The sequence below is a fragment of the Lytechinus variegatus genome, chromosome 11 (genome assembly GCF_018143015.1).
Source record: "Lytechinus variegatus isolate NC3 chromosome 11, Lvar_3.0, whole genome shotgun sequence".
NCBI lineage: Eukaryota > Metazoa > Echinodermata > Echinoidea > Temnopleuroida > Toxopneustidae > Lytechinus > Lytechinus variegatus.
Genome location: NC_054750.1, coordinates 33,271,772 through 33,299,346, shown reverse-complemented (window position 1 = coordinate 33,299,346; position 27,575 = coordinate 33,271,772). Strand labels below are relative to the sequence as shown.

The window sequence follows — 27,575 nt, the reverse complement described above, 5'->3', positions numbered from 1 at the left end:
GATGGATAAAGATGTGAATAAATTGATAGATTGATAGATGGATGGATGAAGAAATGAATAATAAATGTATAAATGAATAGATGATTGGATGAATGGAATAATGAATGATTGAAGTGATGGATGGATGGATGGATGGATAAATGGATTGATGGATGTTATGAAGGATGTATGGATGTAATAGTGGACAAATGAAGAAATGAATTATAAATATATTAATGAATAGATGATCAGATGGATTGAATCCCGGATTGAATAATGAATGAATGAATAAAATGCATTCATGGATAGATAAATTAATGAAATAGATGGATAAAGACGTGAATAAATTGATAGATGGATGGATGGATGAAGATAGAAGACGGACAGATCTTGTTGAAAATTTAAGTGTTGAAATAATAACGTAAATGAAAATGCAGTAAAAAGGTGGAAAGAGGAGAAAGTTCTCCTAAAGAATCACAATCATTCCTTTTCTGAGGACCAGCACCCCGGACCAGCACACATTGTACACAAAGGTATCACCACGCCCCCCCCCCCCCCCCCGGAACCACACCCCGTTTATCCCCCATTTCGAAATCTGGCGCTCCTCGACAGTACAGCGCAGCGGCTAGCGCGCGCTAGCTAGCTCGCTGGCGCGGCCGCGGTAGCGGAATTGTTATGCAATCGCTTGTCGATGTCATTTTGAACACGTCGTTAGTGGCACTTTTCGAAAATGTCTCGTCGTGGTGGGAGGCAGCCCTTCAATCCCAGAGCTGGATTTCAGAGAACCAATAATAATAAGGAAGATGATGGAAAAGGTGTTTCGAATGTCATCCTCAAACAAGCACGCTCCAGTGGACAATTGAATTTATCTAACCGTTCACTCGCAACTGGTAAAGCCATTGATTGTTTACATTGTAGTCCCATATATTATCATACATGTCTGTATAATTAAATCTCTGGACTGTACTCGACCGAGGCTGAGTCATGACTCATGTAATGGTAGTTGTTTTTAAATTCTGCACTGCTGATATTTAATTGTGTATTGCAGGCAAGACTGCCAGAGACATTCCACTTGTTCTGCTCATTTCTTAACCTAATAGTCTTAATCCTTTTTATAGATAGTCAGACTCAGAGATGCCAAGTTCAAAGACCAGGCTATGCACACTCTAGGCGACACCACTCTAGGCGACACCCCAATACTTACCCGTGTTAAAAAACTGAGACTCCACTAACGCGCGTTTGGGCCGCCCTAGCTTAGAACTAAGTGATTTTTGCGATTTTTTTTTTAATTGTATACATTTATAAGATAGGTGTGAATAGTAAAATAATGTTTAATCGGTACTCACCGGTTCTTTTGTTGCATTTCCAGACCACTTCTCACAATTCTTGGCAAATAGTTGCGGTAAATTCAGCCGCCATAGACAGGCTAGTCATCCATCTTTATTTATAAATGGAGCGCCCTTTACGATAGTTGTTAATGCCGCGGAGAAATCGTTAGGCATTTTGGCCTGTGTTCAAGGCGTTCTTTCTGTTCTATTTTTTATATTGGAGATTGTGCATTTGTTGAATAGCGCCGTCTACGTCAGGTATGAGATCGAGCGTATACATCTCTATGAGTGTATTACACTCTTCCAAAATAATTATGATTCCGACCTAGAATCACGGCCGTCACTAAAATGAAGGGAGGTACAAGTAATCCCCCCGTAACGGACCGTGACCCGGACGAGACAAAGCGTTGGGGGGGGGGGACAGCAATGTCTGTGAAATGCTGTGCCCCCCATGCTTTCTCTCCTCCGGGTCACGGTTCGCCACTTAATCCCCCCTCCATGGCCTAAATGCCCAAGGAGATGCGTCTTTATAAAAATTGTAGGGGGTACAATATCAAATATCCCCTACTATTTTTGGTATTTTATTATTGAAAGAAATACATAAATCTAAATTTGAATGAAACATGTATTTTGCACCAGACGACCTGACTATGGGGTGATAAACCTTTTTCTAGCCTCTGGCCCCCCTTTGGGCAGAGTTTTCTGCCCTTTCGCCCTTTTTCTCCCACTATTCTGGATTTTGTCGGTTAATTTGCGCGGCCGTCGGGGGCTGGGGATTAGGAAAAGCGATGAGACGAGAAAAAAAATCGAAGAGAAAATAGGACAGAAAGGAGGTAGAGAAAGAAGAAAAGAGAGTAAAGAGAGCAAGCAAATAAAAAAATAATAGAAAATTTAAGGAAGGAGAAAATAGTGAGAAAGGTATTGGGGTTGGTGAGATTGTATGTATCCGTGTAAAAGAAATACTGAGTATGAGATGTTGTCCGTTTCAGCAAATTAATGTCTGCCTGTTTTACAAGAGCGGGGTTTGTTGGACTGTTTGCAAAAAATGACAAGCTGATGGAATCGGAAAATGTTCCAATTGCTTCATGTTACCGATAGTGATAGCGGTTGAAGGTAAGTCGCACTCTGACGCTCTAAAACCAGCGGGGGTGGGGTGGGGGACCTGCCCCCTAAATTTGATTGGGGACGATCGCGCTAATTTTTTTGTTGATAACATTTTGCTGTTGCTTGTCAAAAATTATCGGTCCCAACCCCCTGTAAAGCCTTCTTTTGCTTGTACAAAATTTTTGGTGGTCCCCTAATTTTGTTGGCTTCGTCCGAAAATAAATTGTGTTCTTTAATTGTCTTTTATATTCATTTTAGGAAAAGAATCCCAAATTTTCAATTAATAAATTGTCTATGTAGTTATCCTGTTTATAAAAAATACTTAGAATCTGCGTTTCTCTTTATATGACTTAAGACATTGTATATTATAAAGGTTATAGGATAGACCCTGTCTATGTATGCTCGCATAAGTCGGTTAATTTCATATCCATTTTGTTATTGATATAAAAAAAAAGTCGGAAAACGTAATTTTTTTAGCTCGCGCGTCGAGCTGGTATAATTTTATCTGTGATATATATTTTAAATGATATTCATTCTATTTTACGCTTCACAGCAATATATTAAACGTTGCAGCACGCGCTGCGCGCCCGCATGAATTAATGATATTTATCTTGTTTATTGGATAGTTCTGGTTATCAGGTGAATGATTTAAATTACCGTTACACACTGAAATTGTTTTGCAAGTGAAAGGGGATTTTTTACCCTGATAATTTTTTTTTTACTAAGAAAAATCATTAAAAAATCAGAGGTTTTATTTGAACAAAATTAGAGTTAATAAATTTTCGTATGCTTGATTTCTGTCGTCATAAACGAGCTAATGCTCTATATTTTCCAATTTTAATGATCTCTAATGACTCACCTTTTTCTTTTTGGAACGGATATGAAGTTCTATTGATATATTGAAGGTACAGTGAATGTCATTAGCATGTATTTATAGAAAATGACATTTCCTTTATTTTTTTAAACATTAATTGTTTCCGATTTGAAGGAAAAGTGCTCGCATATATAGGCCTACGTCATCACTCAATTATCACTTTTTTATTTTCTTTTGGTCAGGAATGGATTTTCCTTAATGCATACCAATTTCTTATACCATTGTTTATGCTATTTTCATAATAAAGTTTTAATGAATTCAAATTTGCACTACTTATTTTATTAAAAGACAAAATAACAAAACAACATCTAGTCATCATCATCATCATCATCATCAACGTCATTATCATGGCCATTACAACCATCATTATTCCGCCACCATCACCATCATCACCATAACCACCATCATCATCATTGTAATCAATCAACTTAATACAAACAATAAAAACACGTTAGTCAATTTCATGTGCTTCTTTCGTTGCAGTGGTCTGCTGTTATGGCTTGCATTCGAGCAACAATGCTTTTCTGCAATTCACTATTTTTAATCCAATTTTATTTATGAAAACAAAGTTTTCAGTTCAAATTGTGCTCTCTTTAATGATTTGCAAAAATAATACAGACCTTTAAACTATTACTCAGCATTTTTAAAAGTATTTTGTACATTAGAAATACATGGAAAAAAATCGCAGACATAACAACGAACGACACAGTGTTGCTTGGATCAAAAAATAATATGCATCAACATGATTACACACATTTTTTTTCCTCATTATGCAAATAAAACACCTTTTCTTTAAATTGGGTTGAGAAGAATAATTGCTCTTTTAATATGCGTACATTAGGCAAAATTTCATAACATAAGATCCTCTTGAAAACTAATCTGAACCCTTACAAAAATATAATTTTTATTTAGACTTTTCATCCAGTGTCGATGATATACGTGCTAGGTAATCCAAATTGTGACAGTAACAACACATTGTACGGAATTGAAAGAAATGCGGGGAGGCAAAATAATTATGTGCATAAAGAAATGATTAACCCAAATGACGCATGAATATAAAATTCAAAAGAGAAATCACAGCACAAAATATATTTACTTCATAATTATGTCCACATCAGAGTTCATTTAAATCTTTGTGTTCGTGTCAATGTACTCTAAAATATAATTCACCTACATATGCTTTAATATTAATCTGTTAGGGCCTATATGAAGTAGGAAATAAATGTGAATAGAATAACAGCATATCCACGAAATTGGAATTAATTATTAAAAACATTTTTATTTCAGAAACACCATAGAATAATGTTTTATTATTAAAAGGTCAAGTCCACCTCAGAAAAATGTTGATTTTAATCAAATAGAGAAAGTCAGTCAGGCAAAATGCTGAAAATTTCATCAATATCGGATTTGAAATAAAAAGTTATGACATTTCAAAGTTTCCCTTATTTTTAACAAAATAGTTATATAAACATGCTAAATGAGAGAGTCGATGATGTCACTCTCTCACCATCTCTGTACTTTTTTATTGTTGGAATTATACAATATTTCAATTTACGATTAGGACCTCCTTGCCTGAACCACAAAATGTTAAAATAATGGAATTTCACGTGTTCAGGGATAAATGAAACTTCATTTCACATGACAATGTCGAGAAAACAAAAATATTTCATCTTTCATAAAATTAGATACAAAAGAAATAGTGAGTGAGTGATGTCATCAGTTCCTCATTTGCACACCGACCGAGATGTTCATATAACTGTTTTGTGAAATGAAACGAACTGTTAAAATGCCATAACTTTCTTATTTTACATTCGATGTTGATGAAATTTTAAGTGTTATGCTTGTTGAATTTTTCTCTTTTTATTCTTTTATACTTGTCCTTTAAGGGGGATACTCTAATCGAAACTCTTAACACTTTATCTTAAAATCGCATTTTTTGTAAACTTTGTGAACAACGCAAAATTCATAATTATCTCACTTTATAAAGACAAAATGTAACAGCCCATGCAATTTTAAGCATATACATAAGGCATTTTTATATACATGAAGCATAAAAGTAGCACCCATAAAATGTTTCACCGTATTATGCACAATGAAAAATGGTGGCTAATCATATTCCAGGTGCTAAGGCAGTGCTTCACACAAAAGAAAAGTCTGCGTTCACCATTTTCAATCCTTAAAGGGGTAGTACGTTTCACATAGTTTTACTCTAGCAGGGACGATATAACACAAACTTTCTTATCATGTGGATATGAATTAAATTCAACAGTCTGGGTAATTAAACTGTTTTTGGTAGAAGTTGTCCTTTGTAACTCTGTCAAGTAGAATACCGCATGATTATTTGATATAGAAGAGGAAATATCTAAACATAATTACGTCTGAACCCGCTGGGCGGAAACAAGGGCCATCAAGGCCAGAAGTTTTTTACTTAACAGTGTTAGGGTTAATTGTTCATTATCGGGTAAAGACTTAATGTAGTTCAAAACAATTGACACATCCCACATACTACTGTACCTAGGCTTAGGGGGATTTTCATTGAATATCCCTTCCATTAAACGTACGACTAAAGGGTGTTGACCCACTGAATGCATCCCAATGGGTGGAATGGCAGAAGATAAAGCAGATCTGTAAGAATTAATTGTGGAATAAGCTTTGCCTGAAGAATGTTCACGGGCAAGGAAGTTAAGTGAACAGGGATCAATTTGTTGTTTACAACACCAATCACACCATTGATTCCATGCAGATTGATATTGTTTAGACGTTCCTTGTCTCCAAGATCGGGCGAGTAAGTTGGCAGCTGATTTTGAAATGCCTGCTGCATTCCATTGTCTGCCGAGAGTATCCAAGCGGCTATAGGTGCAGACTTACTGGATAGTTGTTGGGGCGACGTAGTTTATTGGGAGAAGAAGGGGTTGGGCAACCAGCATGTGGAGAAGAGAAGGGAACCAGGGTTGTGCTCTCCACATCGGGGCTATGACGAGGGCCAGTCTTGTTTGGTCTGCTCGAAGTTTGAGAAGGATTCTAGGGATAAGGCAAAAGGATGGAAAAATTTAAGGAGAAAAGAATTCCCACGAAATGGAAAAAGCATCAATAATATATGCAAATGGGTCGTACTTCCAAGAAGCATATTTTGGAAGTTGTTTATTTTCAGATGATGCAAACAAAGCAATGTCAGGGGCAAACGTGGTATTGATAATGCTATTAAAAATACAGGGGAGCAGGCTTAATTCCTTGTTCATGTCCCTCCTTGAAAGGACATCAGCAAATGAATTATCTTTCCCTGCCACGTGAGAGGCGGAAATCCAAATTCCTTATTTAATGCACCAAAACCAAATGCGTAACGCTATGTCATTTAAAAAGGGTACATTACCTCCCATCTTATTAACATAAGCGACCGAAGTGCTATTGTCAGAGAAAATACGAATATGGATATCCTGACATTGGCTACATAAGGTATGTAGTGCTTGTTCTATTGCTAGCAATTCAAGAGCATTGATATGCAAATCTTGTAACCCAGAAGACCAAAAACCTTGAGAGAAAGAATTATCTGAATGACGCACAGCTCCCCAACCTGATGTGCTTGCATCAGTGGATATTGTTATGGAAATCATAAGTCTCACGGGCGGGATTGAAAAGCTCAAAGGGCCGGATCCGGCCCGCGGGCCGTAGTTTGAGAACTCCTGTCCTATACACAGTCGAGCACTATTAGATATTGCAGTATATCACTACCTACTTGCTTACCTATATATATATATATATATATATATTCATATATATTCTATTTCAATCTGATAAGCGGATATTTTGAGCAGGATTAAAGAACGAGTTATGTATCGCTATCATGCTTGCTGATTTTTGTGTGTCATTGCAATCATATTTTATTTTTGCACATGCTGAATTATGGGGGGGGGGGCAAAACGATATCCCCCCAATATTGCTAGGGCGATCGCCCCTGCCGCCCCCATGATCGACACCTCTGAATATTCTATTGTATATCACCATGAATGACGAACACATAGACCCCAACCAAATTATGTTTGATAAACATTCAACCTTTAACCTTAAATTAGTAATCCCTGTCAGCAGGTTCAAAGTTATATAGCAGGGTGAAAACATTTAGTGCGAGATGCCATGGTGAAGTAATTTAAGATTTCATATATATAAGTGGGTGGGCACCATGCAAGTAAAAAGTAAAGTTTCATAAATTATGACAAATATTTTCTTATGTAATAATTATGTGACGCAAATTTTTCTTATCCCAATATGTTTCTCTCCCTCTTCTCATTTCCCCTAGTGTTTTTTTGACACCCAATTCTTTCTAATTTTTTAATAAAAAGGGTGAAAAAAAGAACACGAGCAAGACGAAAATTGGGGGAATTGGCGAGGACAAGTAGCTGAGGGACCCCCCCCCTCTCTCTGTAGTATGACACTCGCATACACAATGTTTCCACTCTTCCCGAAATTCAGAAAATTTCAAGTTCATGAAATTTTTGCTTTTTCCAGGAAAGGTTCGGGAAACGAAAAAATTCCAGGAAATTTCGGGAAATCAGAAAATTACAACCAAACAACAATTAAACGTAGAAACTATCAATTTCAGGTAACATTTACGTAGCTCAAAATTTTCCGCTCTCGCTCCGCGTTGGCATTTGTAATAGATGATTTTTTAAAGAGGACGTGAACAAAAAATAATGCTAAATAACTTGATTTGGGCAACCTAGGCCGAAATTAGGCTCGCTGTATTAGTGCCCGATTTTTGTTTAAAATCAAACTTGAAAATTCCAGGAAATATTTATGAACGTGAGCAAATTTTGGCTTAAGTTTCGGGAAATTTATTTTGGAGTTGTGGAAATACTGCATATACAAGAGAAGAATCTTACTCATCAAAATATTGCGTGCTCAAAGCGCAAGCTGACATTGTTTAATAAAAAAAGAGACACGAATTAATTAATCTTATTAATCATTCCTGAACTTACCAATCAAATCATAGTGGGAATTCATTAACAGCATAAAATGCTATCTCAGCATTATAAAATAAGGCGAGCGCAGCGCACCGAGCTAAAACTTTGTTTATCGGGATAAAAAACTTGAACATTTTAAACCATTTTCGGTAATCATGAAAAACATTGAAATTTCATGGGAGTTCAACCGGGGAGCTAAAATCCAGACAATGAATATTTTTTTATTAATAGACTTTAAAAAATGTAAACCCCATTTGATATTCGATTGAAATTCTCGTTAAACAGCTAGTAAAAGCGGGAAAATAAAGTACTTTGTTTTCTCTACCATCATAATTCTCTTTCTCTTTAAATCTTCCTTTTTGGGGAGAGTATTTTGGTAAAAGAAAAAGATAATTGCTGGCTAGTGGGTGGCGAAATTTGAAACGTTGTTAGTCGAAAAATTCAAGCTGGCGCTGTTTAACTTCAATTTCTTTCACCTAAATTCGCGATGAATACTAGCACTATCAAATATATAATTATTAACGTCTGGCGAAAAGAATAACAAACCGATCAGGTGACGAGAACGCGTATCACTTGATCTATATTCAGCTGCGATCGTGCGTCAGAAGGGAAGAGCACCTGCCAAGAAAATCAGGAAAAAGTCGTCAAAATGTAAGTTTCCCTTAATATCTTTAATTTCATTGTTGTTGGGATCAAACTATTAACAATTCTGAATTATAATTTGAAAGAAAATTGTTTACAGAGAGCGTACTTGTCAAATAATATCGAAATATAGTGTGAGTCAAAGATTTCTAACCCCGCATTTCCACTGATGTCGCCTATGAGGTCCATACATGTAATGTTTGGACCTCATTGGTACTAGGAGTGGGCCACGCCGCAATACTTACCCATGTTAAGAAACTGAGACTCCACTCACGCGCATTTGGGCAGCCCTAGCTTAAAACTAAGCTTCCTTTCCGTAAAAAATCTTTATTCTTATGATTCAATTAATGTTAATGAATATATAATTACTCTTAAATCGGTACTCACCGGTTCTTTTCTTGAATTTTCTGCCAAATTCCCACGCTTCTGGCTTCAATTCTGCGATGGATTCTGTTGCCATAGACAGCTACACATGCAACTCTATTTATAAATGGAGCGCCCCTTACGAGAGTTGTTAATGCCGCGGAAAAATTGTTAGGCATTTTGGCCTGTGGTCAAGGCGTTCTTTTGTTCTATTTTTTTTATAGGTATGAGATCGAAATCACAGCGACTATTCACACTGTTCCATAATGATTCCGAAAGGAGGTGCAGCACCCCCCACCCACATGGGCGCAAATCCCAGGGGGACACTTCCCCCTAACCCAAAATAGTAGGGGCACATTATCAAATGTCCCCCTACTATTTTTGTTCTTTTATATATGATGGAAAGAAATAGGCCTACATCTGACATTTAAATCGAAGTAAAACATGTATTTTGGACGAGACGACCTTCTTTTGGGGGTGATAAACCTTCCTTTTTGTTTTGTTTTTTGTTAGTTTTTTTTTTTTTTTGCCTGTTTTCCAGCCCCTGGTCCCCTACCTTAGATTTCCACCCTTGCCTCCCACTACTCTTGATATTGTTTGCGAATCTGTTTTGTAAATTAAAGGGGAATTTCACCCTGATAAAAAGATGATGAAAATATGAGAAAAATCATTTCAAAATATCGATGAAGGTGTTATTTGACAAAAAATGGAGTTGATAGAATTTAGAATGCTTGATTTATTGTGACGTCTATAACGAGCAGTTGCTCTATCCTAAATATAAAATGCCCAAATTTCCCATTTTTAATGGTCCGTAACGACCCACTTTTTTCTTTTTGATAACAAGTATGAATTGATATAGGCCTACTAAAATGTACCATAAAAATCATTATCATGTATTTCTTGACATTTCATTTACTTTTTTACCATAATAATAGCTGCTTGCAAAGGCCTACGCCGTCACAAAAAACCCGGGGGGCCGGGGGGGGGGCACTTACATTGACGAGTGGATACCATGCGCGACCAAAATAAAACGTAAAAAGGATGTCCTTTTCACGATAGGGCACGTTACCTACGTAACGTGATAAGGGTGTCAAAAACACAAAAATAACGAAAAAAGGGTATCTATTAATTCGCTAGGAAAACCGTCGTGTTTAGGGTCTAATTTGCGGGGATGATAAAACAAAATCAAAATGTTTTATAAAGGATGTCCTTTTTGCTCCAACACTTCGTGTTTAGAGTCCGATTTGCGTGAGGTGTAGAAGGTGGGGTCGTACTAAACCAAATAAGGTAAAGCCGACGACCGAAGGACCTGTAACAATAAAACATTCCTGTACTTGTTTAGGGGTTCATTTCAGGGAATATTTGCCAAGAGTATCGTTTTGTTTCCAATACTTGTTAAGGGTAGGGTTTCACATGCCAATACTTGTTAAGGGGTGCATTTTCAGAATATGGAAATTACGTGTTTAGGGTGCTTTTCGAGACCCCATGGTCGCGCATGGTATCCACTCGTGAATGGAAGTGGCCCCCCCCCCGGGCAAAAAAAAAAATCTTACCTTTGAAAAAGATTGGTGGGGGATGGATTTTCCTCGAACGCATACCAATTTTTTTTCTGCTATTTTCATAATAAACTTTAAATGAATTCAACTTTGCACTACTTAATTTTTTCAAAGACAAAATAACAAAATTACATCTCGTCATCATCATCATCACCACTATCATTAGCATCACCATCATCATCACCACAACCGTCACCACAACCATCATCATCACCAAGATAATTTTCATCATCGTCATTGGCATCTTTTTTTTTTCTTTATTTTTTCCCCATCCCTTCTTTTTTTTTTCTTCCAATATTCCTCCTTTTTTTTAGAGCGGCACACCGTCATGCTCCCTCACTGATTATCCGCCTCTATATGCTTGGTGTTGTATAAATTGGCGGATACCTGAATGAAATACTGAAGAGAAAATAAGGAAAGGGAAAAAGTAAGAAGAAAAAGAAGATGAGGAGAAGAAAAAAAGAAAGCCAAACAAATGAAACAAAACAATGTCAAAATTTCGTAATAAAGTCTTCTACATGTACGTCAGTTTAATAATGATGTTTTCATTGAAATGAGAACAAAAAAAGAATTGAAACCATAGGTGGCGGAAGCGGGGACGTTCCCCCCTAAATTTGTTGTTGACCTTTTTTTTTTTGCTTGTCAATTTATTTTCCTACGTCCCCCCTAAAATGTTTGGGTTGAGAGCCTTTTTTTTTTGCTTGTCAAAATTTTTTAGGTTGTCCCCTCCTAAAATTTGGGGCTTCCGCCGCCAATGATTGAAACAGGACTACATTATAATATAGTGTAAAGAAATAGAGGGAAGCTCCGAGACAATAAAAAGGTTGAAAAAGAAAAAAATGTGAAAACACAAAGCTCTCACAACATGAGCATAATAACAAATAATAACAAATAAGCGAGGACAAGTAGCTGAGGGACCCCCCCCCAACTCTCTCTCTCTAGTTATCTATCTATCTATCCGACTCGATTATATAAGAGAAGAATTTACTAATCAAAATATTATGAGCAAAAAGCACGAGCTGATATTTTTTATGAATATTCAAAACTGATAGAGAGACGCAATCGAATTATTCGATTGCGACAAAATTGATGATCTGAGAATTTATTGTTTTTAGGAATTCATTAAAAGCATAAAGTTGATCAGCATTAAAATATGGCAGGCGCAACGCATGAGCTAAAGCTTTATAGGCATACACCGATAAAAAATTTTAAGTATTTTTGGTAATCATGAAAAAAATTGATATTTCATGAAATATGAATTGACTTTAAAAAAAACTGTGGTAAGCCCCATTTAATATTTGATTATAAGTCGAATAAAACAGTAAAAGCTGACAAACGTTCGCGTGATATTTGGCAACCTCCCCCCCCCCCAAAAAAAAAATAAATAAATAAATAAAAAATAAAAAAAAGTTTTTAACTATAATAATGATCGAAGGTAATTTTGTCTCGCGTAGAACTGGACAAATGAAAAAAAGATTGTCACTAAAAAAATGAAGGTAATTTTGACCCACGTAAAATTTGGCGAGCCCCCCCCCCAAAAAAAAAGGAAAAAAGGTTTTAACAAGCAAAAAAAGGCTAAAAAGGAGAAAGAAGAGACAAGAATAATTATGAACGAAATATCCCCATTACAAATAATGCTGTGATCATCATAAGGGAGGGGTCGCATAACTAGTATGAACAACGTATTTAATTCCAAAATATTTACTACAAATCTCAATAGGGGGATCGGGCAGAAATGCTCACCCCCACCCCCACCCCCCCCCCCCCCCCCCCCCCGCTCCGCCACTGATTCCAATCAATAATGACATTTATCTGCAACACTGATACTTTGGAATCAAGATACTGAAGATTGATACGCTTTACATAAATTATGAACGTCTGACAAAAAGATAATCTACCGATCACCTGACCGATCAGCTGACCAGTTCGCGTATCACTTCGGAGTTGATCACTCGTCGCAGCTGTGTGGAACGCTCACCGAAAATCAACAAAAAGGGCCTGAAATGTAAGTTTAATGATAATATATTTTAATTTGAACTACTTAATTAATACTTTTAATGTCTCCCCAACAAATGAAAGTCATATCACGTAACTCCAATTTGTATTAAGGCGTACATTTACCAAAGTCTTGGGTTGGAAATCAGAACAGCATTGTCTAACCCATATTTTTGGGTAATGTCGCCTATGAGGTCCATACATGTTAATGTTTGGACCTCATTGGTACTAGGAGTGGCTATGCATGAGATTTTCTGTGAATCTGAGTCAGTGAGTGAGATCACAGACATTGTGTAGGCCTACAATGTATATTGGGATAGGCTGTGATAGTTGCGTGAGACAGAGATTTGAGGGGATGAACAAGAGTCCAAAATGCTTGAGTCTCACGCATAATGCGTGAGACTTGGTAGCTCTGTATAGTTGGCAGCTGTCTGTTTCGTCGTTCGAGGAGTTAAAGTTAACATTTTTTTTCTAGTATAAAGACGGCTCAAGATTGTGCAGCTGCCACTAGCATGATTAGGGGGTTAACAATGCAAAATCCCCCGATGGAGCTCATCGATTTAGGCCTGAAATGCACCAAAACAGGAAAAAATGAACTTAAAAGAAAAAAAAACAGTGACTTTCGGCTGTCGCCCATCTACCATTTTACCAAAGCCTAGTTTTAGAAGGACTCATTTTCTTACTTTTACTCATGAATTTGCTAGAACCAATTGTTTGAAGTTTACATGCTTGTATATGTTCCCTCGTTTTATGGATACACTCCCCCGTTCTACTTGTGATTTATGTCTTGATGTTTCTGTTTGGCCTTAGGCTTGTCCTTTTATATTTTCCTTTCTTTTTATTACACTCTTTTCGTGTACATGCTGACCATTGTGTTTGTATGAATTTTATGACAACAACCAATGAGGAGAGCCTTTATACAGAAATTATTATTTCTTTTAGGTAATCCCCAGGCATTGGTTGTTGTTAATGTTATTATGTATATTGTATATTGTTAAGTTTCATATGAGAATTTGTTATGTTATTATGTTATGTGTTCCTGGAAATTAAATAAACATAAACTCCCATTTCCCTGGTTTATCCGAATTAATACAGTAAACATATGGCCATTGAGTCCCTGTACAGATCAAGTTAGATCTTAGGTCTCTGTATTTGCTGAGTGGAGCCAACGGAGTTCAGCGGAACAACCAATATAACAGAAACCAAAACTTTTGGTCTAATCCATACCTACCTTTGTCTTTGCCTTTGGGCCTCACAGTTTGGCTTAGCCTTTCATTTCAGCACCAACCAATCAATGACATACGGTAAAGTAGACCTAATGTAAAGTCTAAAGAGCAGTTTCGCACCAGCCGATTCGAGAGAATTTCTCAACCAGTTATTGTTCTCAAATGTCATAACAGGCAGGTCTCTCAATCACATTTTAAGGTGAATAACAATATGCTCACCGTGTTTCTGAATATCGCGATCGGGAATGGCTGCATTTTGTTCTATGTCATCGTTAGATTTCTCAATCTGACATCGCCTTAGGCTTAGCTTGAAGTTAGCAACCAAAATCATGCGAAAAAAATGGGTGAGCTGCTGCAGGTAGATCTTTTAGTCGATAACTTCAGTCCATGTCAAAACTATGGCAAAGCGATATCTGAGTAAGAGTTTGACAATGATCTCGATATACAGCCGTTCCTGATTGTGATATTCAAAAAATCAGTGGGCATATTGACCTTGAAATATAATTGAGAGACTTGCTATGACATTTGCAAACAGTTACTGGTGTGGGAAATTCTCTCGAATTTGGCCGGTGCAAAACTGCACTAGCGCCACATTTTCTACCAAAATCATTTTGCACTTGAAGACTCGGGTAGTACATTTTATTGGATTCTGCTTCAACGCATTTTGAAATCGTTACTAAAACTGGCATTTATCCTTTACTACACAGTTCCTCAGTCAGTATGGAATATCAACATTGACGTCCCTCCTGAAGCGAAGAATGTATCACTGGACAACCAGGATGAGAGATGGTGGGATCAGACCGATTTGGTGAAGCTCATTCTCGCTTCAAACAAACTCGAAGAACTCTCAAATGATATCCAACAGCTGCCAGCTCTTACTGTGCTTGATGTAAGTTGAACAGAAGGGAAATGAGATAGAATAGATGAAATGGACAGCATAATGATTTTATCTTTATGGTAGTGGTCATTATCATCATCATCATCATAGGCATCATATTTCCCATCAAGCATCATTATTATTCAGAGATGCCAAACATATATATATTGTCATGATAATAAAACAGGAATACCACAATAAGAGAGCACTCTTGAAAACATGAATTTTTCCTCTGTATTAAAGGGAACTCCAGGCTGAAAATTATATGATTTGAACAGATAAAGGAAAATCAGACAAACAACACACTGAAAATTTGATCAAAATTGTACAAAGGAATAACAACGTTATGGTATTTGAAAGATTTGCATTATTCCGGTAAAACAGTTCTAGGCATGTCTTCATGAATATTCAATGAGCTAACTGATGATGTCATATCCCCACTTGCTCTTTTTTATTTTGTATATAAAAAATTAGGTTTATTTAGAATTTTTCTACCAAGAACTAAAAAATTGGATTGACAGCTGATTTAGTGTATTAGATCTATTACTGCAACTTATTTCATTATAAGATAGACATATCATTCACACATATATGAAAAAATGAAACAATTATGATTTCATACAATAACATAAGAAAAGGGAAAGTGGGGATGAGACTTCATCAGCCCACCTACTGAATATTCATGTTAATTTGCATACAACTATATTCACACAATTTTGCTAAAATTTGAAATTCAATAACTTTGTTATTTGTTTACCGATTTTGAAGAAATTTTCAGCAGTTTGCTCTATGATTTTTACTTGATATACTTAGATATAAATATTTTCTGCCCGGAGTAACCCTTTATACCGTTCCTTCATACATACACACTGCATTTTTATAGGTTCTCTGGTGCTTTATAAATGGTAATGTGGAAAAGGTAGGAGCAAGTCCCTCCAATAAATATTTTTTTTGTTAAATCATTTATTGACATATTTTTGCAAGTTGCAACATCATGATTTTTCTCACAGTTTCCTTGGATATCTAGCTGCTTTAAAAAAAAAAATTTTTGCATATCAAAAGGATTACTGAAATTTTAATCTATCGAAGATACTCTGCCTCTTCTATATATTTTCTTATTACCAATAACAAACTGATATTGTTGATTATCTTAGGTTCACGACAATAAGTTGACCTCCTTACCAACTGCGATTGGAGAACTTCGGAACTTGCAGAGATTGAATATAAGGTAAAAGCTATATTAACCCGAATGCACATTTTTTTTATCAATAATTTTCTTTGTTTCACTGGCATAGAGAAAGGCAAAACAGAATTCTTATTTTGACATTGCAATAAAATTCTCCATCCTTGACTCTTCAAATCAAAATTAAAAACATACCTCTTTAGTCAAGAAAATTTGCTGTGTAGAATTAAATAAAAAGAGCTCTGAACTAGCACAGCTGAATATATCCATAGAAAAGCGGCACTTTACAAATAATTGTTTATTTTATTAAAAAGAAGAAAAATATTCATAACGTTCTTGAGATGCCCCATTGAATACTGAAATTTTACTTTCTTCATTGCTTCTCTAGCCACAATTGTTTAACAGAGCTTCCATCACAGATATCCCAGCTTCATGATCTTCTCTTCCTTCATGTTCAGCATAATAAGATCAGTGTTCTCCAAGATGGTCTTGGTGACCTTAACCACCTGGAAAACTTGGTAAGTCGTACTTCAAAGTTTTGGTTTTCTTGACACTTAATTATTGATTGATTAGTTGGGTGGGTGGATGGTTTATACAGTAGGCAGATTGGTTTGAACATGTAGGTAGATTCATAGGCTGGTTAGGTGGGTGGTTGGTTGGTGGCGGTCATTTATTTCTTTTTCCCCCTAATGTGCTCATTCTTTTATTCATTTGATGTTAAACCTATCAACTCTTTCGGGGTAAATCCCAGTGCTGACAGCAAAGAGAAAGATACTGGAAATTGATGGGGGGTACATTAACTTTTCCCCTATTGCTTTATGTTAACCAATCTTAGAATATTGCAACAGAAATTGTTGATTAAACATTCTGATTAACATTTCAGGATGTATCTAATAACCAGTTGAGAGATCTGCCTGAATCAATCGGTAGCCTGCGTAAATTAAAGAGTCTGAACGCATCTGAGAATCAACTACTGCTGGTCCCATCAACCATTGGTAACCTAAAAGGTAAGGGGCACATTTTAAACGATCAAACTTCTGTCTGGATTTTTTATGTATTTACTTGGTTATGCTGGTTTGTTGCAAGGTACAAGTCATTGGGCCAAGTAGGTGAAGTGCAGTATAAGTAAGAATAATTGAGCAAATTCACTGTTCTTTTGTCAAAATGTGTAAGGGCCTTGACTAGATCTACATCCATGTACTGTCTAGATTGAATGATGTGCTCCAATAGTTCCCTTCAAGCATCAACCCATCATTGTGCTTGTGAGTGGCAAACATTCAACCTTATTTGAATAGATGCCTAGAGTTTTTGAAACGGCCTTTAATAAGCAAGAATTATATGAGTGCATCGGACTCTGACCTTCATCGCTTTCACATCCCTGAGCAAAACCTCACCAGTCTATTTTTTCTGCAGGAGTTCGGATGCTAGAACTGAGTAGCAACAGACTGACCTCACTACCCGAGGAGATGGGTTACATGTCATCGTTAGAGCAGCTCCATGTCAAGTTCAACAAAATTACATCTCTACCTCCTTTCACAAAATGCAAAGATCTGAAGGTATGTCATTCTAAGATTCATGAAGTGTTGCAAGAAACTTAATTCCAAATCAATTTAGGGTCTCCAAATCTATCATATTTTCTTGTATTTGATTGCCATTATGCTCCCCTCCACCCCCCCCCCCCCCCATGATCTTGGCCAAAGATACAGATGGGGTGATGCCTGGCAACAAAAATTCATGTGATGGTAGAAAATGACATAAACTCTGTGACTGCAAAGTTAGATTACACTAAATCTATGTATTTTATGTTATATTAATTATTATGCAAATTAATGCATGGAATTGTATAGTTTGCTCTAATTCACTAAATAAAGCTCTTAGAATGCTAACTTTGGGTCTAAGTATTCTTTTATAGCATTCTTAACAATTATACTTGAAAAAACAATCCGGTACTAAACTCAATTTCTTATATCTGACTTTTTTATTAGCTTTGTTTTTTTTATTTTTTTCAGTAAAATTGTTGGTGACTTTATGTTTCTTGCTTATTCTAGGAACTCCATGCTGGTAATAACAATATTTCAGAGCTGAGTGTTGAGCTGCTCCAGTCCCTATCATCTCTCAATGTATTAGATCTGAGAGATAACAAGATAACCACCATTCCTGAAGACTTAATAAAAGTTACCACTCTCACCAGACTCAATATTGCCAACAATAATGTTTCAAGGTACTAATAACTTTTTTTCCTCTTTTTTAGAGATTTTGTTGTGTGTGTTGGGGTTAAGGGGGTGAATTAACCTGGATTTATTTTTTATGTAAAATATTTTACCAGCAGTATAGGCTCTTTGTTGTCTAAATGTTCAGGTTATTTTTATTTTCTTTTGTTTGATTATTTATTTCATTTTTTCAGAGGGGGAGGGATTCAAGTTTGTATCGTTAAGTAAATTCAATCACTGTTAAAAGGGAAGTTCACCCTGAAGAAAACTTTGTTGTAAAAATAGCAGAAAAAAATAGTAAAAATTATTGGTGAAGGTTTGAGGAAAATCTGTTAAAGAATAAGAAAGTTATTGGAGTTCAAAGTTTTGGATTTGTGACATCATAAACGAGCAGCTGCTTCATGTGTTATGTAATATAAAATGCATGAATTTCAAATTTTGTATGGTTCCTGATGACTTAATTATGTTTTCTATTCATGATCGGGTGTGAAATGATTTGTCTATTGATATACAATAGGTACAGTGAAAACCATTTTCAATTTTCTGAGAAAATGACATTTCATTGATTTTTTACCATTCGCTATGTAGGAATGCTGCTCGCATATGACGTCACAAATCAAATAATTGAAATTCTAATAACTTTTTAATTATTTAATGAATTTTTCTCAAACCTTTGTCAATATTTTTTATTATTTTTTCTGCTATTTTTACAATAAACTTTTTGTTAGGGTGAACTTCCCGTTTAATCCTTTTTCATGTATATTTTAATGATTGTAGTGGGGGCGGTGTTTATTTATTATTCTCTTGAAATCATTTTATATTGTCCTTTCATTGTAGAAATTAAAAAGTTTTCACAGATGAGGTATACTGATTTTGAGGAAGGAGTTTAGATTTGTCAACTAGACACGAACATAATGCCTTTCTTGATAGCCTCACAGCACAAAGGTGTTGATTCATCACAGAGCTGATATTATTGACTAATTGCATTGATCACCATGAGCAATCAACTATGTGATTAACAACGCGATTAGTCACTAAGCTATACCTGACAACTAGTACGTTTTGGGCATATTTGAAATGTTTTTGCAACCAAAATAAGGCAGTATGTTTTTCTGATGAGTGAGTGCACCATGCATTTTATTACGAAATACACTTTTGGGGGAAAAATACAGGTTTTTTAATCTCAGAGTACAGTTTTTCATTCCCAGAGGTTGACAGGTCTGCTAAGCTTTTTATTGGCTGGCCCGAATGATGATCATAAAAAAGCTGGAACCATCCTACCATTCCTACCATGAGCAAGGATTCACATATATTCATTTTGTAAATGAATGACAGAATTCACTCATGGTAAAACAATAAATTGCCTGATACAAATCATTGTGAATATTAAAGTTTATTTCCTTTTATTGTTTCCCATTTCAGTCTACCATATAAGCTTGGTAATCTAACATCACTAAGATCTATGGTCTTAGACGGAAACCCACTTCGTAGTATCAGGAGAGATATTGTCAATGTAAGTCACAAACCATCTTTATGTTTTTTACTTCTTGCAAAATCAAGACTTCTATCATTCATTTGATACCATTGATAATCCTAATTCATTCACATCTTTTTCAATATTCACTACGTTACCTCATATAGGGTTTATTTATAATCACAGGATGAATTTATTTCACCAATAGATTGTTACTTAATATGCGTTAAGTTTATGCGAAGCTGACACTTTAGTTAGACAACATGAGACAAATCCCCAATTTATAGTAATTATATACAATTAATGCACATTTATGAGTGTGTTATGACAATGCAGCACACTCGAGGGTATTTACAATTATGCGAAAGTAAGAGGCGCCGCGCCGAGTGCTTTTGCATAATATTGTAATTGCCCGAGAGTTGCTCGCATCGTCACTAACATCACAAATCCCCAATTTATAGTAATTATAAGTAATAATACTATAGATTAACTAGTTTTTAATTTATCAGGACAAATAAGGTGGTCTGTCGTCTCAATTGTCGGCTTGTTTCCCATTAAAGTTGCGCACAATTTATCCAAAAAAATTAAGCCATGTCTGGACAGGCTTCGTCTTTCGCAATTGTTTGACTTGTGAAAGATCAACTTACATTGGCCTGACTGAACTATTGTTTCCACAGAGAGGCACAATGGAGCTGATGAAGTACTTGAGGAGTCGCATAGAGGAGACTCCGGAGGATGCACCCGACAGTTCATCGGCATCTGATCCATCAAGTGTTATAGGCCGGACAGAGGCAGTGGCTGGCAAGACCTTGGACTACAGGTGTGCTGCGGGAAATCTCATCAAAATATTCATGATCTTGGGAGTGGAACTGATGTTTTCGAATTTTTCATTTTGGAGAAACTGTTGTAGGAATGCAATCTCTCATTCAAAATACTGTGATTATTTTCTCTAATCATGCAGCTTTTGAAATATTAAAAAAAGCAAATTTAATATTAGCACACATTTCTGTCTTTAATAGTGTCAACATCTTTTCATGTCTGCATGTGATTGGTTATAGCTTTCTAATCTCATCACATGTGTTCTGACGTTTTCAGTAATAAGAAGTCGGGAACAATACCAGTCTCTTTATGGGAGCCTGCCAAGGAGAGCGGAGTCACTGCCGTCAACTTCAGCAAAAACATGCTCACACAAGTACCAGAAAAGTAAGTAAATTTTTCTTTTTTCTTTTTTTTTAGAAAAGGGAAGACCAAAGATTACCTGGAAAGATATGGTGAAGAAGGGAAGCATTAAAGTTGGTCTGAATGAGGAGGATGAGCAAGACAGAAATAAGTGGGAGGAGGGAGTGTTATTGTGATGCAAGAGTCCGTGCCGCTTCGTAATAGGGAAAATGCTGATTGAAGTAAATGATGGTGATGATGCGGAGGAGGAGGATGATGATGATGATGAATACACCTTGAACCAAATTGGTCTAAATTATGATTGTGCTTCTCTTAATTTGATGTTTTATAGGGATGTATATATTTGTTTATTTTTATTGTTGATTTTAATGAATTTAAATTGAACTGAATTTAATCAATTCTCATTTCAGTTTGATCTTACTTCATAAAACTGTGGTGGATGTGAATCTGAGTGTTAATAAGATACCAGCTCTCCCTTGAGTTTTGATAAGATACCAAATCTTCAAAATTGTCTAAATGATTTTTTTTTATCGTTGGATATTTCTCGTTTCAGTCTGATCTTACTTCATAAAACTGGTGGATGTGAATCGTGAGTGTTAATAAAATACCAGCTCTCCCTTGAGTTTTGATAAGATACTAAATCTTCAAAATGGTCTTATTGTTGGATATTTCTTGTTTCAGTTTGATCTTACTTCATAAAACTGTGGTGGATGTGAATCTGAGTGTTAATAAGATACCAGCTCTTCCCGTTGAGATGCAGATGATGGTCAACATCACAAGACTTGATCTAGGGTGAGATCTTTAAGACTTCTACCAGCTAGACCCGGGCTATTTCTAAGCTCTTTGAAAACTTGTGTATTACTTGACAATCAATTAAAGTTGGATCATGATCTGTGTAAATTATTTACCGAAGTTCAAAGTGTGTAAATACTGATGTCTTTGTCCATAATTTTCAGGCTGAGGATGAGATTTGGCTAACTTTTTTACATTCATTGTTTTGGTCTTCATGTTTGGGTGTTCACAGAGCATTTCAGTGTGATATTATTATCATTCAATATGTAAAAATCTATTAGAGTTATTATAGTACTTAACTATTTCAGTACTGAATGCCTTGAAATGTCAGGCTTCTTAAACAAGAAGTCTTTGGATCTTACCTGTCATGCCATATTCAGTCAGTGCATTGGGAATCCCGATTGATATGAAAAGTATTTGATATGTTTTAATTGCATTTCTGCAACTACTTATTATTCACAGTTCAATACTGGCAACTAATAGATTTTTACTGATGAAATTCGATTCATTGCATTTCCCATTGTATGTGTGTTTTACAGGAGCAACGGTCTAAGCACCATCCCCGCTGTGTTTGAGACAATGACCGGGATGCGCGAGCTCGTCATCTCCTATAACCGCTTCACCAAGATTCCTGAGGTTGTCTTCACCTGGTCCAATCTTGAGAATCTGTTGGCCAATGATAACCAGATTGGAGAAATAGACTTGACTGGTCTCAAACGCCTTACCAAGATATCTACACTCGATCTACAGAACAATGACATTGGAGAGGTTCCTCCTGAACTGGGAACAGTTACCAGTCTCAGGTAAGCAAAAAAAATGAGTGGTAGATGAATTCTTTCTCAGTCATTTCACTATGGCAGATATTCGAGAGGTATTCCCTGAACTGGGAACTGTCACCAGTCTAGGGTAAGCAAGTTTGACTGGTAATAAAGTCTTCTGTCAGTCATTTCACTCTGGTAGATACTGGAGAGGTTCCTCCTGAAATGGGATTAGTTACTAGTTTTAGATAAGCAAATTTGACTGGTAAACGGATATTAGAGAATTTCTCCTGAACTGGGTAAAGTCACCAGTCTGGGATATTAAAGCAGCAATTTTCAGTGTAGCACATAAAGCCAAGTACAACTGGCCGCGTCTTAAAAAGAGTTACGATTGATCCGATCAACCACAACTATGGAAGCCAGCAAGGTCAACATCGAAAATGGACATAATTTCAAAATATCGTCTAGATGTATATTCATACAATCATTGTTTTCTTGAAAATCCACTGTATTTCTCTTTGTTTTCAAACGACATAAGGCAAATTTCCAAAGGAAAAAATTATGCCATTGATGGATTTCCATATATTTGACGTTGATCAGATCAATCTTAACAACTTGGCCCTGCTGTGCTAATGCTTCTCTTACTCAAAAAGTTATTGAAGAATGATAGAAGATTCATCTGTCCCGTAATTCAAAAACTTCACCCACCATAAGATCAATAAAGGTCACATATGACATGTGTTTTTAACTCTCCTTTCAATCTTTTGAGTCTGGTTTTATTGTCCTCTTCTAAACCCTGAGACTTTCAAAGAAAATGGAAAAATCTCATGATGTGCATCAAACGATGTCTCATTATTGAACTCGACAGACATTTGTTTCTTCAAAGAAAAAAGGGAAAAACTAGGTGGTCAAGCAAATTGTATTTTATTTCTTCCCTACCAGGCCTTTCTCAATATGTATTTTTTTTCAATTGACATTTTGTTATTCTCCCTTTTTATATATCAGGTCTCTTTTGCTTGCTGGTAACCGGTTTAGGAACCCACGCCCAGCCATCCTGAACAAAGGAACCGTTGCTCTTCTAGCTTACCTTCGAGACAGGATCCCAACGTAACAAGCTTTCACTCAGGAACACACAGATATAATAAAACAAATAATGCATATTATCAAGGGCATTAGTAAGAATTATACACACAAGGTGCATTGGGAACAGTTCTATCATTTGGACTGTTACAAAGCAAAGATGTGTTGGTTAATATTCTAATGCCCAAGCGAAATAATGTGTATTATATGTTATGATAGTGATGTGGATGCTTGTTTATTTGATAAACCATCCTCATCTCAAAACATATGCATTATTTGTTTTATTAAGATAATAATGTGGATCCTTGTTTATTTGATAAACCATCCTCATCTCAAAACATATGCATTATTTGTTTTATAAGATAATAATGTGGATCCTTGATTATTTGATAAACCATCCTCATCTCAAAACATATGCATTATTTGTTTTATAAGATAATAATGTGGATCCTTGATTATTTGATAAACCATCCTCATCTCAAAACATATGCATTATTTGTTTTATAAGATAATAATGTGGATCCTTGATTATTTGATAAACCATCCTCATCTCAAATTCATGAGCAGTCATTATACTTTTCTCCTGACTGGTCATTAGTAAATCTTATTAGAATCCAATTCATCATCTTATAATGCATATTAAGGTCATAGTTACACTGCCAACTACATTTTTAATTGCAATTGCCTGCTGATTGAAACATATTTTTTAGGGGAAGGGGATGGATATGGGGTCAAAGTTCAGCAAATTAATGCTTTACTTTTCTCTGATTCAAATGGTTTTGTCCTAGAATCACAACACTGAATGAGATTTAATCACTATGCAATTGAATAAAAAAGATGTGTGCTAAAATATAACTCATGGCCACTGTATTTGTTGATATAATAAATGTTACAATATCATTAGACTCATATCATTTACAAGTCCGCATGTTGTGTATTCATTGTGTAATATTAGTACATTATTTTATTATGTACTTTTTATGATTTATACATGTAATCCTACTTAATCACTTAATATAAAACCCTATTTTTATTTTCATTTAAAATGAATATTGATTTCTCATGTATAATGCTACATTCCACATCACAGCAAATGGATTTAAGAATACTCTTCATATTCCTTGGTTAAAATGAATTCCGTTTCTTTCTTATCCCTTTTCATTTTGATATGCTAAAATGTATACTATTTGTTACATTTCCGTCGGCTTTCGTGCATGATTGAAAAATTGACCCAGCTTTCCGAATTCCCTCTATGAAAAATCCTAATAAGACTCCAAAATGTTCTTTTGAACTTTTGTATTTATGCATATTGATATTTTCATCAGTTACATGTATTGTGTCAGAATATGGGATTCTGCATACAAACATATGTGCTGTAAACTTATTATTTTTTTCTATTTAACATAATTATAAATCATAATTAAGATTGTATGATTGTGCCATAAACAATAAATATATTGTAGATAAGAATGTAAAATCAAATAGCTATTCTTATAAATGTGTAAAATATGATTAGGCACTAAATTTAATATAAATATGTTATAATTTATCATGTATATACATGTATACTTGACATATTATTCTTGATTTGCAGTACTTCTCAAAATGCTTGTGTACTGCTTCTTGGCTGTTCCATTTATTTACATGCACATCCAAATCAGTCTATATTATCTATGCTTGGCATGCATGCAGTACAATTTTTTTCTGCAAGTACTTTTTTATATGCTTGTGTGTGAAACAAATAAATTGCTTCTTATATGTAAAAAACGTACAGTGCTTCATTTTTATGTTTTAGTAAGTACGCAAGAAATTAAGTGTCACCAAGGACTGGAATATTTCCAGGTTAAGAAATAATTTCCTTATCAAGGCCCGATATATAATATGTATATAAACCCCTTTAAAAAAAAGATTTTTGCAACTCAAGTTTTAGCGGTGATCAATTTCTTAGTGTGCCATCATCATTATATAAAAGTGGTATCATTAGAAAGCATGGATATTCCTCTTTTACAATCATGTGTTATTTGTAATACTCATGTTATCGTGGAATGTGCAGACATGATAAATATGCAGCAATGTCAAAAATGAAATAATGCAAAATTTGTTCTTCCTACAGCTAATTTCTGATTTTTTTTAGGATGGACCGAGTTTAAATAATTTGCGCAATGGATTGAATGTGCTTGGAATAATTTTGAACCTTGTCATTTAAAAAAGTTTTAGGATGTTGAAACAAAAAAAATGAGATGTTAGTTTAATTGTTACTGAATTTTTATGAAAGCTTTCACTCCAAGCAAAACATTCGCCATCACCTGCCTGCATAGTCAAAATTCTATACAAATGGAGACTCAAAACAATGCATTTTGCAACATTCCACTTCTGACTTTCCTATATTCAGGGTTACTGCACTTTCCATGATTACATAATCACAACAGATGGCACACCATTGTAAAGAGAAATAATCAAGCTTTTCAATACCAGTTTCATCTTTTATACCTTAGTAACAAAAAATATATCATCCCTCAAAATTGAGTTGCAGAACTTTTTTTTGGGGGGGGTTATTATAAATTCACATATTACACTTCAAACCTAAGTATAATCAACCAACTAGAACTGGAAATAAAATTGCCATGAGGGATTTCTCAATTTTCTTGTTGGAATTTATCGGCCCATTATATGGTTGCATTTATGTTTGTTGATCGTAATCATTCCACTAGGCCATTGGATTTATAGCGCTGTCTTGGGGGTAGAAGCAAAAAAATAGTAGTTCTGATCAAGGATGCGATAGTTTATACAGTGATGTTACAGGCAGATTATTTCAAGAAAGAACAAGTGGAATGCCTCTGGCCGTCTCACCTGCATCACGCGGTTCAATATAGCAGCAGTGCCGACTTGAATACTACTCTAACTCGCACAAGATGTTCAGTGATACATGGTTACTCTTATGTCCACTTTTTATGAACTAGACCAATAAACTTACAGAGATATGACGGTTATTCAACAAAAAAACCCAACATGGCCAAAGTTCATTGACCTTACATGACCTTTGACCTTGATCATGTGACCTAAAATTGGAACAGGATGTTCAGTGATACTTGATTACTCTTATGTACAAGTTTCATGAATCAGATCCATAAACTTTCAAAGTTATGATGGTAATTCAACAGATACACCCAATTCGGGCAAAGTTCATTGACCTTTGACCTTGGACATGTGACCTGAAACGCGCACAGGATGTTCAGTGATACTTGATTACTCTAATGTCCAAGTTTAATGAACTAGACCAATAAACTTTCAAAGTTATGATGGTAATTCAACAGATACCCCGATTCGGCCAAAGTTCATTGACCCTAAATGACCTTTGACCTTAATCATGAGACCTGAAACTTGCACAAAATGTTCAGTGATGCTTGATTACTATTATGTCCAAGTTTCATGAATCAGATCCATAAACTTTCAAAGTTATGATGGGAATTCAACAGATATCCCCAATTCGGCCAAAGTTCATTGACCCTAAATGACCTTTGACCTTGGTCATGTGACGTGAAACTCATGCAGGATGTTCAGTGATACTTAATTAACCTTATGTCTAAGTTTCATGAACTAGGTCCACATATTTTCTAAGTTATGATGACATTTCAAAAACTTAACCTCAGGTTAAGATTTCGATGTTGATTCCTCCAACATGGTCTAAGTTCATTGACCCTAAATGACCTTTGACCTTGGTCATGTGACATGAAACTCTAATAGGATGTTCAGTAATACTTGATTAACCTTATGGCCAAATTTTATTAACTAGGTCCATATACTTTATAAGTTATGATGTCATTTCAAAAACTTAACCTCAGGTTAAGATTTGATGTTGACGCCGCCGCCGTCGCCGTCGGAAAAGCGGCGCCTATAGTCTCACTTTGCTTCGCAGGTGAGACAAAAATGAGAAGTCCACATGGTAGTCTATTTCCATTGGTAAAGTGCCAACTCGTCCACTCACCACATGGTCTAC

General features: G+C 35.6%; 1 protein-coding gene across 1 annotated transcript; it reads left to right on the top strand.

Annotated features, from left to right (window-relative positions):
• The first annotated feature begins 652 nt into the window (after positions 1-652).
• LOC121423671 (leucine-rich repeat-containing protein 40-like) lies at positions 653-25,329 on the top strand. The gene is made up of 13 exons (XM_041619095.1): positions 653-869; positions 14,733-14,914; positions 16,057-16,130; positions 16,474-16,603; positions 16,969-17,092; positions 17,499-17,641; positions 18,134-18,306; positions 19,718-19,808; positions 20,447-20,589; positions 20,865-20,972; positions 21,630-21,740; positions 22,280-22,543; positions 23,504-25,329. Exons 1-13 carry the CDS (start codon positions 710-712, stop codon positions 23,607-23,609), a joined length of 1,809 nt encoding a protein of 602 aa, XP_041475029.1. The 5' UTR covers positions 653-709; the 3' UTR covers positions 23,610-25,329.
• The last annotated feature ends 2,246 nt before the right edge of the window (positions 25,330-27,575 follow it).